The 13,821-nt window shown below is 58.6% G+C and overlaps 1 protein-coding gene across 1 annotated transcript in view; it reads right to left on the bottom strand.

Annotated features, from left to right (window-relative positions):
• Positions 1-13,821, bottom strand: part of MACROD1 (mono-ADP ribosylhydrolase 1) — a 149,424-nt gene that overhangs the window by 124,433 nt on the left and 11,170 nt on the right. The window contains 2 exon segments of the mRNA XM_047775430.1: positions 12,946-13,062; positions 13,648-13,751. Of these exon segments, the coding sequence (XP_047631386.1) occupies positions 12,946-13,062; positions 13,648-13,751 (221 nt within the window).

Below are 13,821 nucleotides of genomic sequence, written 5' to 3'. Positions count from 1 at the left end.
CCTGGGGCAGAGCCTCAGGGCCTCCCTTAGGGCTCCTCAGGCCCAGGAAAGAGAGGAGGATTTGGGGGCTTCTGAGGCTCCCGCTGCATCTCTACGCCCTGCCCAGCTCCCGGCGGGCCAGCCCTGCTGGAAGATGATGCACCTTCTGCAGACGGGAGCCCCCGCGAGGCCTGTATCTCAGCTGGCAAAACCCAGAGGGCTGATTTTTTCACTCCACTGAGAAGTCTACACTGCCAGTGGCTGGCGGGGTGCCCTGGATGGTACCCGAGGGGAGCCAGCTGGTACCGCTGGGCATCTAGAAGGAAGAGATGACTTTCACCATCCCAGGCCAGTCCAATGGGAACCAGCTGACAAAATAGGCAGGTCCCAGAGCCGCAGGCTGCCCCTCCCATCGGAAAGCCAGGGCCCTGTCTGGCACACACCTGTCCCCCTTTGAGCTATGACGGTCCCTACCGAGTGACCCAGGTGTGGGAGACAGGTAAGCCCTGCCCCCTTACCCTCAGCCACCTGACCTTTCAGGGTCAGAAGCAACCCTGCCTGCGGTTCATCTCCCTCCGGCGTTTTCCATATTTCAGCAGACAAACAACACAGGCCATAAAACCGATCTCCAAAGTCTAGAGAGGCAATGACATTGGGAGCCGGGAAAAACAAAAGCCCTTCCTCTCCCGGAGTAATGGCTGCCCAGAGCCCTGGGGCGGGGGTGGGGTCCTTTCCGTAGCTGGGGGTGGCAGGCACAGGGCCATCCACAGACTTCCCCACATCAGGTGGAAAACAGCTGCTCAGCCTGTGTTCCGAGGGGGCCACAGCAGCCAAGGGGGCTGCAAAGCGCCCACTTACCTTCTCCCTGAATGCCCTGTGCCAGGCTGCAATGGATTCCAGGCACCTTGTGCCCCCGCCCCGCAACTGCCGCTAAGCTCCTGGCAGAAGAGCCAGACTGTGGACTGCAGGCCAGCCAAGGTCCCCCCACTGCTCTGCACCATGCTTGGGTGAGCACCCCCAGAGGACAAACAACACTGCCACAAAGGTGACCGCAATGACCTCCGCATGACAGAAGGAGATTGGGGCCCCCTGATTCCCCCTCTCAGAAGTCACTCATCCTCTTCCTCCTCCAGGATGAGAGCACATCAGGGTATGGAGTTAGCCACAGGCTCAGCCTTCGGCTTAACCGCGAGGAAGCACAGAGCCCTGAAGATCTTCTCATCAAGCCCCCCCCCCACCCACCGAGAAGGGGCCCCCAGCGTCTGCGGGAACACGAAGATGGGAGCGGGGTGCCAGCGCGCACGGGAGCTCCGAGGGCTCTCCAGGCTCGCTGCGGGGCTGAGAGGCAGCATTTGCATGGAGACCGCTCTGTGGCTCCGGAATTTATGCAGCTGCCTGTGTGATTCCTAAGGCGAGACGAATCTCCAGGCCGCTTTTCTCAGCAGGAACAAGTCTTTTCTTCAAATCGATGGTGACACATTTTTAAACTCTGATATTAAGGAGGGAAAGATTTTGCTGGTCCCCCGGGGGCAACACTTATTAGTCACTGGCTCATCTGAGAGAAGTCACAGCGCAGACCCAGTAGGCCTAAGGGAGGCAAGAGGTCCAGAGGCTAGCTGCTGCCTCCATGGGAATGGATAGTGACAAACGAGAGGGCAGAGGGGCCTCCCAAATCAGGAGCAAAGCCGCCTGAGGGGAGGTGCACTTAGAGAGTGAGACCGCAGGGCTCTCGAGCAAGGTATGAAGCCTCTATGGGGGAAATGATGGTTGGTAAGAGTGATAGAGGGAGAGAATGGAGAAAAAAGGGAGAGAGTAAAAGAGAAAAAAGACATTAAGCTAAAGTATAAATGGACTTCTAAGTTTACAGTTATAGAACCTAAAATCCTATTTCCCATTTTGCTATGGCTGCCAGGAAGCTCATATTCAGTATTAGTAGACTTGTCTGGCCTAGTGTCTCTCTCTCTCTTTTTTTTTTTTTGCTTTTTAGGGCCGCACCCTCGGCATATGGAGGTTCCCAGGCTAGGGGTCTAACCGGAGCTACAGGAGCCAGCCTACACCACAGCTGCCAGCCTACACCGTGGAATCCGAGCTGCGTCTGCGACCTACACCACAGCTCACGACAACACCAGATCCTTAACCCACTGAGCAAGGCCAGGGATCGAACCTGCAACCTCATGGTTCCTTGTCAGATTTGTTTCCACTGCGCCATGACGGAACTCCCTGGCCTAGTCTTAAGGTGTCTTCTGGGCAGGGCCAGGTAAGTGCCAGGAACCAACCTACCCCAACCAGCCACCAAGAGCATGACATACAAGACCAAGCACGAACCATGCAGACCAGATACCAGCAGCCTGTGAGGCTGGTGTCCGAGCTGAGCAGAACCAGGAATGAGGTAAGAGGCTGGCAGGTTGGAAAGCTGGTGCCAGGAGCAACCAGGCCGAAGGGCTCCAGGTGTCGCCAAGGGCTTGGGGCACATTCTTATTTGATGCCCAGGTCAGCATTCTCCTTTGCCATTTGTTTCTCTTTAGTCCTGTTTCCGTGGTTCCCCAGTTTTATTATTCCTATTTTCCAGTGGAAACAAGTTAAACACTTTTTAAAAATCAATTCCAGCTCAAACACCCACTTGCTCGGAGATAGCAGTCACTGTTTCTTGAGTTCCAAGGATTGTCAGGCATTTGCATGCATCTCCATCCTCCCAGCCACCTTCGGAGGGGACAGCATTCTTCCCGGTTTACAGACAAGGAAACCACGGCTCAGAGAAGACTTGTATCTTGGTCGAGATCCCAAGAGCTTGTAAGTGGCCATGGCAGCCCTGTCCTGCCTGCTCAGCCCCCGCCAGCCCCAGAGCCCTGCTCTAACCACCAGAGGGGGCTCCCACCTGCCTTGTTAGGAGGGAAAGGAGGCAGAGTCAAGGTCAAGGCCAAGAAAGTACAAGAGGTGGTCAGGTGACCCACAGAATTCCATCATCCCCTGGCCCTGCCTCTGGCACCCTGGTCCCCTCCCTGCCAAATGCCAAGGCTTCGGCTGCAACCTGCCCCACCTTTGCATGACCCATGAGCCTCACCAGAAAGTTCCCCACCAGCTGCCAGGCAGGCCTCAGCTCCTTTGACAGAGCTGTAAAGCTCCCGTCGCAAACGTCAATTCTGGGCCATTTGCTTCCTAGATTTTAATGTTCCTGTTTCTTCTCAACATCCTCAGCAAGGTAGCTCCTGCTTTTCAAAAGGGATGTGGCGTTTGATGATGTTTAAACCTACGTGAAATACAGCCAGGCGGCAATAATAAAACAGACGCGAGCCCTGCTGGCAGGGGGATGGCTGACAGCCGGGCCTCTCTCTTCCCACATGCTACGCAGCCGCTGCAGCTAAGCTCCTATTTTTAAGGCAATTACAATGTCCGAAGTGGGGGGGAGCAGCGAAGGCGAGGAGGAGAGGTGGGTACTTCTCTCCAAGGACCACTTGTTGCCGTTGGGAGCAGGGCACCGCTGATGAGTTTTTATTTTTATTTTTTTTATGATTTTTTACTTTTTTCCATTATAGATGGTATACAGTGTTCTGTCAATTTTCTGCAACTGATGGAGTTTGAATGAACCAAAACGGGTGGTGCCAGCTGGGCACATCCACCATGCGTGGTCACCCTCTCAGTGCCTCCTGAGCTCACAGCCCCCCAGGCCCACTGTCACACCCAGCTCCACCTCCCAGTACCTGTCCTTCCCCGGGGCTGCAGCCCAAGCTCCTGGCTCCCAGGTCTTCTCAGGCTTCTGACTCCTACATGGACAAAAACAGCTGCGATCCCTCCCCTGCCCCAGGGGGTGGGCAGCAGGACTCCTGGCAGCGTTATGCTCCCTGGGCAGCCTGCTTCCATCCAGTGGTCCTTGGCCGTAATGAATTGTGAGTTCCCGTCCTTTCGTGTCCCTGCTGGGCAGCCATGTGCAGACATTCTCTGGTGGCCCCCTCCACAGATGGGCATGGCCATGTGCCAGGGATGGAAGCTCTGGGTCGATGGACCTGCTTCTGCCCTCCAGGGGTTCCCATCTAGTAGGTGGGACACTGAGATACTCACTTATGAGAAGAGACGTTATCATCTCCTGAGCCCTGCCAGTGCGCAGGCCCTACACGCACGAACTCATTTTCCCTTTAATCCTCCCATGGGTACACGTGGAAACTGAGGTCCAGAGAAGCAGTCAGTGGAATTGGATTTTTCCGCAGTCTTTTTTGTGAGCAGCCTCCGAGGCCGGCCCGTACTGCACCCGTGGGGACCCTACAGCCCAGGCCTGGCCACCCCCGCCCTCCACCCAGGACAGCTGCATCCTGTCCGTAAGTGATCAGTCGAGATCGCAGGCAGAGGGACCCTGGGATGGGGCCACCGCAGCCACGTGGAATACCTGTACCTGCCGCAGGGCCTGAGGAAGCACCAGCACGATTTGCAAAATAAATAAATAAGCCCAAAAGATGAGCTTCTGAAATGCATGAAAACCCCAAGGAAAGGAGAGAAGGGGAGGGCTGGAGGCTGCAGGTGGCTTCGGCTCTGCCAGCTCGGGCTCAGCCATGCCCAGGGCCACCAAGCTCTGACAGAGAGCTGCAGTCAACATTCCCCAGTGCCCCTGGGAAGGGGAACAGCCCTGTCCTAGCTTAACGCCAGGCTGTTCCCATGCGACACATACACCATTCCTGACAGAAGGCAGAGCAGACGCTGACAGCCCTGCCGCAGAGGCGGGGGAGGCTAGCCCACCTGCCCTGTGTGGCCATGGTCAGGGGAGCCCAAATCCACAAGGCTGGCAGTCAAGAAGGGCCTTCTCCCAGCCTCCCTGGGCCCCACAAGCGCTCAGCTCGGCACGGGGAGGACAGGAAGGAGGTGGCTCAGCATCCCGACCCCCCGGCCCAACCGAGAGCTAGGTGTTCAGCAGGCCTGGTTCCACAGGTCCAGCCCTCCCAGAGAAGCAGCAGTAGCAGCGGGTCCCAGAGCTGGCACTTCTTGGGTTCCCTCTATACCAAGGGCGGTCACCCCGCTGAGTGTTCCCCACGAACTGTCTCCTTAGAAACGCACAACGACCAGGATGTGGGTCCTAGTGTGCTCTTATCCTCATTTTACAGACGAGAAAACCGAGGCTCAGAAGGGTGAAGGCGCTGGCCTGAGGTCACACAGCGGAGCTGGGACGCACACCCAGGACACCAGCTCCCAACCGCAGTGACCTGTGACGGGGCGCCCAGAGCAGGCAGGCTGTCTAGAGAGGGGGGGAATGAGGAAATGGGGTCTGAGGGGAGCAGATGCATCTCCACACATAGCGCTGTCTGCGCAGGGCCGCAATTTGAGAGGAAGGGAAGGGGACCCCAGCACCTGGGGGCATCCGTGGCTTTCACGTGCCACACCAGACCCCTCATCTAGGGACACAAGGTACCCGGGCATAAATGGCAGGCAAGCCAGAGCCTCCCGGGGAGGCCTGAAGCCGGCTGCGCAGCCCTTTGCCAAGGCGCTGGCCGCTCATTCTGGGAGAGAGAGCCAAGGGCTGCAGATCCAGCCCTTTTCATGCTTGGCCAATTTCATGGTCCCCATTAATTTCAAAACACACACATTCCCACAAGCTCCGGCCTCCTCAGCTCAGTGCTCGGGGTGGAGAACACGTCAGGGACACAGGCCAGTGCACAGGTGCGGGCGCTGCGGCCAGACAGCCTCAAGGACGGCAGGAGCCGGACGGAGGGTGCTCGGGGCCCCTCAGCAGGAGGCAGGGGGCATCAGAGCCCGTCCGGCGCTTCCTGATCACGTGTTTGCTGTGAGGGGGAGAAAAAAAGCCCAGTGCTGGGAGTCAGGAAGGCCTGCTTTGTCACTTCCCTGCTGTGGGAACCTGAGCAGATCACCGTTCCTCCCTGGGCTTCCGCTGCTCCCCTGTCTCCCCTCCATGACGGCAAACACCTTGGGGGCAGTCATGGGTCACCGAGCCTCATATCGAGCCAGGAACCTCACAAGCGGCCCTCCTGCACCACAGTCTTCCAGGGTCTCTTCTGCACGATGTTATAGTCCCTTGCAACCAAGAGGGGCTGCGTGGGGTCTGGGCTGGGGTGCCAGGAGGGGACCCCGAGGGAAATCACTGCTTTATCCAGTCCCTCCCACTGTCTGGCCAACTCTCAAGGGCATCCGATCACTCACTCATTCAACAAACATGGCACTGAGTTTCAGGACAAAGGGTCGTGGGTCCCTGGCCCACCGTCACGTTAATATGGAAGGGCAGGAAGGATCTGGTTAATAAAGGGAGACTTGGCAGAAGACCTTGTGGGTGGAAGGACCTTCCAGGACGCTCGAGTCCCGCCCATTGGCCAGAGCTCGGCTCACTGGACCGGGCTCTGAAAGCCCTCGAGGGAATCTCAATAATTCAGGAGGGCTCCATCATTTATGAATTTATGTAACCGCTCTCGACCTTGTGGAAATGAGCCGCCTTCCTCCTGTAGTGCTGGAAATGAGGCCTTGGCACTGGCTCTGGGGTCCGGGGCTTTCCAGTGGGGGGAGGGGGTCACCTGGACCCAGGCCGTCCTTTTGGCCTCCTAATCCACTCTGCCCCCACCCCCAGGCTAGACCCAGGGGGAGCCTCTGAAAAAGCAACTCTGATGATGTCCCTCTCAAACCCCAAGTTCAAAGATGGGGGTTTGATGCCTGGCTTGGCCTTTTACCCAGCACCGGGGTCCCGTACGTGCCTCGGAAATGGGGCTAAATGTTCAGTGTGGGGGCAGCCCTGGCCCGGAGGGCACGTGCCATATCATGCTGCCCCCAGTCCAGAAGCAGGGCTCCATGTAGGGCACTGGGGGCAGGGACTGGGGCACAGGACCACTGAGCAGCCACAGGAGCTGAAGCGCCCCCCAGAGGTGTCATGGGGTCCAGGAACCTGGAGCCATCTTTTCTGCACTGACCACCACCATGCCCAACCCCCACCCCACTTCTGTTTCCCTGCAGTGAGAACAGGTGACAACAAACCCACTCTGGGGACCCCCAAATTTTAAACCATAAAAGGGAACAAAGAGAAAGTATTCCCACCTACTCTTTTAAAAGGGAGGGGGTGTGGCTCAGTGGAAACGAATCCAACTAGTATCCATGAGGACGCAGGTTCGATCCCTGGCCTCGCTCAGTGGGTTGAGGATCCGGCATTGCCGTGAGCTGTGGTGTAGGTCAGCAGCAGTTGCGGCTGGGATCTGGAGTTGCTGTGGCTGTGGTGTAGGTCAGCAGCTACAGCTCTAATTCGACCCCTAACCTGGGAACCTCTGTATGGCACAAGTGTGGCCCTAAAAATAAGAGGGGGGATCTCCTGGAGGCTCTGATGTCTGGCAAACCTCCCCCTCTTTGTGTGCCACTTCTGTTTAGCTGTGTGGCCTGAGGCAAGTTGCTTCAAGTCTCTGAACCTCAGTTTCTCATTGACACTGTGGGGCTGATATAACAACTCCAGGAGGCCAGGAGAGGTAGCATGGGGTGTGAATACCACCTAGGCCTAGAGGGAGACCCTCAGCTCAGGACCCATCCTGGCTCATTCCAAGCCCCTCACAGTCCCACCACCTCACCCCTCCCTGCGAGTGCTCTCCCCCTCTCCCCTAGAATGCCCTTGTCCAGCTTCTCACTCAGCTCCCCACTTTGTAGCTCAAGCACCGCCTCCTCCAGGCAGCCTCCCAGACTGCCCACAGGTGTGACTCCCAGCCCTCCCATGTGCTGCGGTCCCTCTCCATCCACAGGTTTCACTCTGCATCTGGGACTTGAGATTGAGTCTTTCGTAGCCCAGGACCTACCCTGACGCTTGGTGTGCAACAGGGCTGCCAGCTACGTTTGCTGAACGAGCAAAAGGCCACGCTTGAGTTTGAATTCCGACTCAGCCACTGGCCAAGCTGGGGCATGCTGCCACTTTCTCTGAACCTCCAGTCTCATCACTGGAAATGGGGATGGCAGTCCTGCCTGCCTTGCAGGGGTGGCCAAGTGGTCAGCAGGGAGAGGGTCTCACCCTGCTCCCCAGGGCACAGGGGCCAGTGAGTTGTCCCCGGCTCACAGATTCCCGGCCCCGCTCCCTGCCCACTGCAGAGAGGTTGCTGCAGGAGGAGAGGGCTGAGGAGGCCTGGCCAGCAAGCCTCAGCAAACACATTTAAATCTGAAGTGACAGATAAAGCGATTTACGACGACAGTTTAGCGTCAGATCACTTCCCACAAGGCAGTCGGTGTCCCTCTCCGCCCCACCCCCACCCCCGCTTGCGAGTCCATGGAGGCGGTCTCTAAATCACCCACTCGGAGCTGTGGCCCAGGGACAGCCAGGGGCCAGCCTCCTCTGGGCCCCCCCAGGCAGCGGAAGGAGGCAGCAAAGGGCTTCCGAGGGCTGCGGGGAGGAGGGGGAGCAAAGCAGCTGGCAGATTTTCAGAAATCAAAGCCCCAAGACTTAAGGAGACAGAGCGCCACTTCATGCCTTATTTTAAATAAATCAGCAGCTTAAAAAAACTCCCAGTGAGGCCGGCGTGTCGCTGTGAAACGTGGCTTTTCCCACCCATTCTGATGGCCTGGCCTGCTCGCCTGGGCCCCTCAAAGGCTCCCCCGACCTGTCTCGCCTCCGCCACCTCCTTGCAGAATTAATTGGTCCCTGAGGCGCCGCGTGGCGCTTTGTTCAGACCTGCTTCCAGTGCTTTGTCACATTATATTCCACTTAGTGGCTCTCATGCTGACTTTCCAATACTAATTTGCTGGGGGCTCCTCAGGAGCCAGGCCCTGACCCAGCACCCAACGGACCTGAACTCCCATCGTCCTCACCCCCCCCGGGGCTGGGGGCTGGGGGCTGGGGGTGGGCAACGATGCTCCATTTTTCAGACAGGAAAGCAGAGGCTTGCAGAGGCCTGGCTGAGGCCACAGCACAGCCAGAGGGAAGGCTGGGATCCCAACCCAGCTCCTGGCCTCTGTGCCCAGGGCCCTGACTCGCTGGCCTGGGACAGCTTTACAGTGAAAGAGTCTGCCTGTCTTTGCACAAAGCGTCACACTCCTCCATGCTCTGCCCCATTGTGCCCTGAAGGCCAAAGGTGGCAGGCGGACCCTGAAGTGGCTGAGAAGGGGGGTCTTTCTTTGTACCGGGACATTTCCTGCTTGGGACTCAGCTGTCTGTCAGGAACTAGGGGCCCACAGGCATAGGCCTGGGAAACTGGGAAGCTCAAGGACACGGAAAGGACCCAGTCAAGGTCACGCTGCCTCACCCGGGCTGCTTCCCTCCACCCGGTGGCAAAGAGAAGACAAACACTCCAGGAGTTGACGAGCCCCCTGGGTAGAGCCCCCAAGACCTGAGCTTTCTCTGGAAGAGATGCCAGGCATGGTTCTCCCCGGCACATCCTGGGGACCAGGGGCCAAGGTGAACAGGCAGGCACTGCTCCTGAGATTCTCCTGCTCCAGAATGGGGGCCTGCAGGGGCTCCCTGGCTTATTTTGCCAGCATGGCAGCCCAATTTAATTAAGATGGATGCACTGTACCCTCGTGGGCAGGAGCCGTGGCTGGCACAGATGGCGGGAGCCTGAGCCTCTCCAGGCTCTGCCCGAGCAAGTGGCCTCGGCCAGCAGCCACTGGGGCAAGACCGAGGAGGGCCCAGGGAGGCCTGCCCGACACCTGGGAGGTGGTGGGGGGGGGTTGTTCCTGTCCCCTGTGACCTCAAGCCCTGCTACCAGCCAGGCCTATACCCTTCTCCTCTCACCTCCACATACCACCTAATGCCCATCACCCTACACATGTCCACCATCACAGGCACAGGCATGCCTCGTACGCGCCAGTCACATCTCAAATGCCAACAGCTTGGGGTAAAAACCAGTCCTGGACTTCAAATGCCAGGGGAACAGTTGGGAAACAGAGTCTGACTTTCCAAAGTCACTCTGTGGGTGGGGGAGGAGTGAGGAAGGCAGGCAGGGAGGCCATCCGGTCCCTGTCCTCTCTAAGGATCCCCAGGGCCCTCTGGGGACAGGAAGAGCACCCACAGGGCTGGAGACCCCCCAGGCTCAGGCGCTTCAGGATGGAGGGGATTCTGAGGAGGTGGACCCCTTTCTCTCACAGGCCCTTCCCTTCCCCCTCAGGCCTCCGCCTCCACAGTCCCTGCCGCTGGAGCGAGGCCCAGGCGGGGATGGAATCATCCCTACCACCCTCCAGCTGGCCTCAGGGACAAAAAGATACCCCTCGCCCCGAGAAAATCCAGAAGCTCCACAGCCCTGGACCTCAAAGCCCCCAGCCCTGTCCAACCCACACCGCTCTCCTTGGGCCACCAACCCCTGTGGGGCCAACACTGCCCTTGGCTTCAGAAATAAAATTTTAAAAATTCCCACCCCGAGATAATTGCTCACTCCTTTTGCCTGTGGTGGTGGCTCCGTGGTCGGCGCAGAGAAGCAATTATTCACGGCTAATGATTATAATCAAGTCAAATAGAATTTAATGGACACGTATTCTCTTCCCGCTTGAAACTTTACATATGAATTAAGCACATATGGGTTTCATGAGGCACAAACCAGATTTATGCAGCCCTGAAAAGCCCTGTGATGCCACGACTTTTATTCTGCTAATAAACAGGCTGATTTACGGGCCCTGCTGGGCTTGGGAACCACGATCTCTGCTGCCCCCTGGTGGGAGGCAGCGGGATTTCCCCCTCCCCCGCCCCGCCCCCGGCCCTCGCCCCTGCCGGGCAGGGAGGAGGCTGGACGTACCAAAGCTATCACAGACCATGGACGTCTGATCAGTGCCAAGGCCACCCAAACCCTGAGGGAGGCCATGCACTCCTGGGGGAAGGGTCTAGAGAGGATGCAAGCTCTGGGTGGGAGGCCCACATCCAGGGCCACTTCGGCCATCCTCTGGGGCTCCAACTGGGTTCTGGGTCCTCCCTGTTAGGACTCTTTCTAGAAAGGAGATTCCAGGAAAACACACCAAGGGGTATTGGGTAAACTGAGGCAGGCACAGCAAGGTGCAAGCTGCTCATTTGTGGGAGGTGCCCAGCATTCCTTGGCATCCCTGGGCCAAGGTCAATATCCAGAGTGATGACGGTGGCATCAATTCCAGCACCGGTAACAGCGGCAGGTGCTGAGGGCAGATGCCAGGCACTGTGTAAGCATCACAGTTCACGAGCATCAGCTCCTAATATCTCCAACTACCCAGTGGGTGGCTTTTCACCATCTCCATCGTGCAAGGAGGAAAACAGAAGCCCAGGCAAGTACATGCAGAAGGGGAGCCCCCAGAGAGACGCAGCGAACACTACCACCCCCCAGTCCCAGCAGATCAAACGCAGCCAGGAAGTGCTTTACTGAGAGCATGAGAGGCTGACAGAGCCGCTGTACTCGGAGTCGGGCCAGGCACAAGGGCACTTACGAAGAGCCATTAATCATGCCCACAGCCCCATGAGCAGCTTCCAGAGCCCCCACCCCGTTCCATCTGCATCTCGCCGACACCCTGCCTCGGTCCCCACACCCTCCCTCCTGGCCGCCAACCACCTACCTGGCTGGGAAGGAACTGCTAAGATGTCCCACTTTTCCCTCTGGCCACTTTGAAGCTCAGCAAGAAAAGTACCAGCAGGGCCTCCCACACCCTTGCCAGTGACTGACAGGGCCAGGGACACTGGGTAGGACAGCCTCACAGGCTTGTGGCACTGTCCCTTCAGCCAGGGCCCCGAGGCTTGGTCCTTCCAGCTCAGGCCAGCCCCTCTGGGGTGCAGGCAGCAAGAAGACCCCTCTATCCTGGGCCACTAGGACATCTGCCAACCTAGCTTGACCTCACTGCCACCCACATCCTAGTGGCCCAAGAGAAACACATCAGGAGAAGCTCCAGGAGAGACCCTAAGGTGATCCCACCTCCCCCTGCTCTGAGTCAGAACTGCTGCCTTCCCGTGAAGAGTCGCCTGTGCCCTGAAACAGGCAATGGAGGGGGAAGGGACGCCCATGTGGCCGCACAGTTCTGCAACCATCAGTGGGGAGACACAGAGCAATGTCACTCCAGAAGTGCAAACCAGGTCACAGACCAGCAGGCCCAGAGTGGCCACCTCTCTCCAGGTCTCTCGAGCCCAATCCCTTCGCAAGAACAGCTGAGCACCCAAGACTGAATCACTCGCCCGCGCCGCACCCTGGCCGACACTGGGATCAGACAATGGCTCTAAGTCCAAGGGTGAGACAGGCGATTCGAGATGCTCCTGCGGGGGCCTGAGACTGCACAGTTGGGGAGAGGCCGGCCTAGTGGGCTTTGCCCGTGAGTCAAAGCCCAAGATAAGAGGGTCTTCCCAGGTCTGCAAGCCATTCTCCAAGAAGGAGGCTCTTCTCCGTGATGCTTGGCAGCCACAGTGGGCAGAATCCGGCCCCCACTTGCCCTTGCTCCATGAACCACCTGTGCACCTGGTGGACTGGACTGCCCCTTGACCCCGCACGCCTGATCTTGGCCAGACAATCACCGCCAGGGAGGAGAGCAGCCACCTTCCTCCCTCCCCCCAGAGAGGGGGAAAAAAACAGCAGGCTCCGCGAGGCATCACAATAAACTGCCAAGCCAGCAAGAGCCGCTGCCACCCACAGGAAGCTGAGCATGGGTGCAGGGGCCTCGCCCCCCACCCTTCCCCAGACACGCTCCCTGACACGCTGCCTCGCCTTCCCCAGTCCCAAGGCGGGCAGGGTGGGCCGGAGGCTGAGGAAGGAAAGCAGCGACCAGAGCACCTGCAGCCCCCAAGGTCAGACCACCCCATTCTGGCCTCTGCCTTCCTGGCAGTACAGCCCGGCGCAACTCCAACTGAGCTCTCTCCCCTCCCAGCCGATAATGGGCCTCAGAGCTTCAAGGCAGCTTGGCCAAGGTGCCCTCAACACAGCGGGTCACGGTTTCAAAGGGAGAGGAGTCCACGTGGCCAACACACTGAGCTCCCACGGCGCCAGCAGGCCACCCTCGGCCAGCCGCCTGAGCCTCACTGGAGCCAGGTGGCATCGCCCACGCCTGGCACGGTGACGACGTGGCCAGCCAGAAGCCCCCACTCACCGGCGTTGACGATGGCGTCCACCTCCAGTTTGGTGATGTCGCCTCGGAACAGGGAGATCTTCTCGTTGAGCTGCTTGTCCTTCTTATACTTGGGCTCCTCCACCTTCGCCGTTATCCCTGGAACAAGCAGAGGCCCCCACTGCAGAGAGACCCACTAGGGGCCACAGGCCGGGTGTGTCCCCCCAAACTGCCTTTTACTTCCAGAGCAGCCGCCAGGCGGGGACTGGTGATGCAGTGATGAGAGCCCGCGCCAGTGAGCATCTACTGTGTGCAGCCCACGCCCGTCTCCTTGAACCCCCACAACAACGCTACCCACAGGCACAGTGTTACCATCACCCCCAGTTTACACTTGGGGTGACTGAGCCCTGGGAAGGTTAGCAGGCCGGTGATTTGCAGGGTCCAGGCGCTCACCAGGACGCCACGCTGCAAGCCGCTGCATCACAGCAGCAAATCCCAGCTCCAAGGGATCAAGCTGGGTCTGGGCTTAGTTTCCCAACCATATAATGGGGATGAAAGCCCTGCCTGCCTCAGGCTGTGTTAATCTTTAAGTGAAGTGACACTGCAAAGTGCCCCGCACACAGCCAAGCACTCATAAACGCTGCCACTCTTCTGGGCCTTGTCTGTATGATTCTCCCAAGACAAGGGTCTGAAGGGGCCACCCCCCAGCCGGCCAGCTGGGACCCCCACCAGTGCAGAGCCTACCTTTCGCCGTCTCCTTCCAAGTCGGGATCTTCTTTAGCCTGATGAAGTCCCGGCAGAAGTAATGTTCCTCCCGCTGCTTGTCACTCAGGCCCTTCAGAAAGGCTGCAGGGGGGCGGGGAGAAAAGGAAAGTCAGGGGGGCAGGGAGGGAGCAGCCCAGGGGGCTTCCCCGCCAC

The sequence above is a fragment of the Phacochoerus africanus genome, chromosome 4 (assembly GCF_016906955.1).
Source record: "Phacochoerus africanus isolate WHEZ1 chromosome 4, ROS_Pafr_v1, whole genome shotgun sequence".
NCBI classification, from domain to species: Eukaryota; Metazoa; Chordata; class Mammalia; order Artiodactyla; family Suidae; genus Phacochoerus; species Phacochoerus africanus.
The sequence above is the reverse complement of the archived record's forward strand: the minus strand, read 5'-3'. Positions and strand labels throughout refer to the sequence as shown.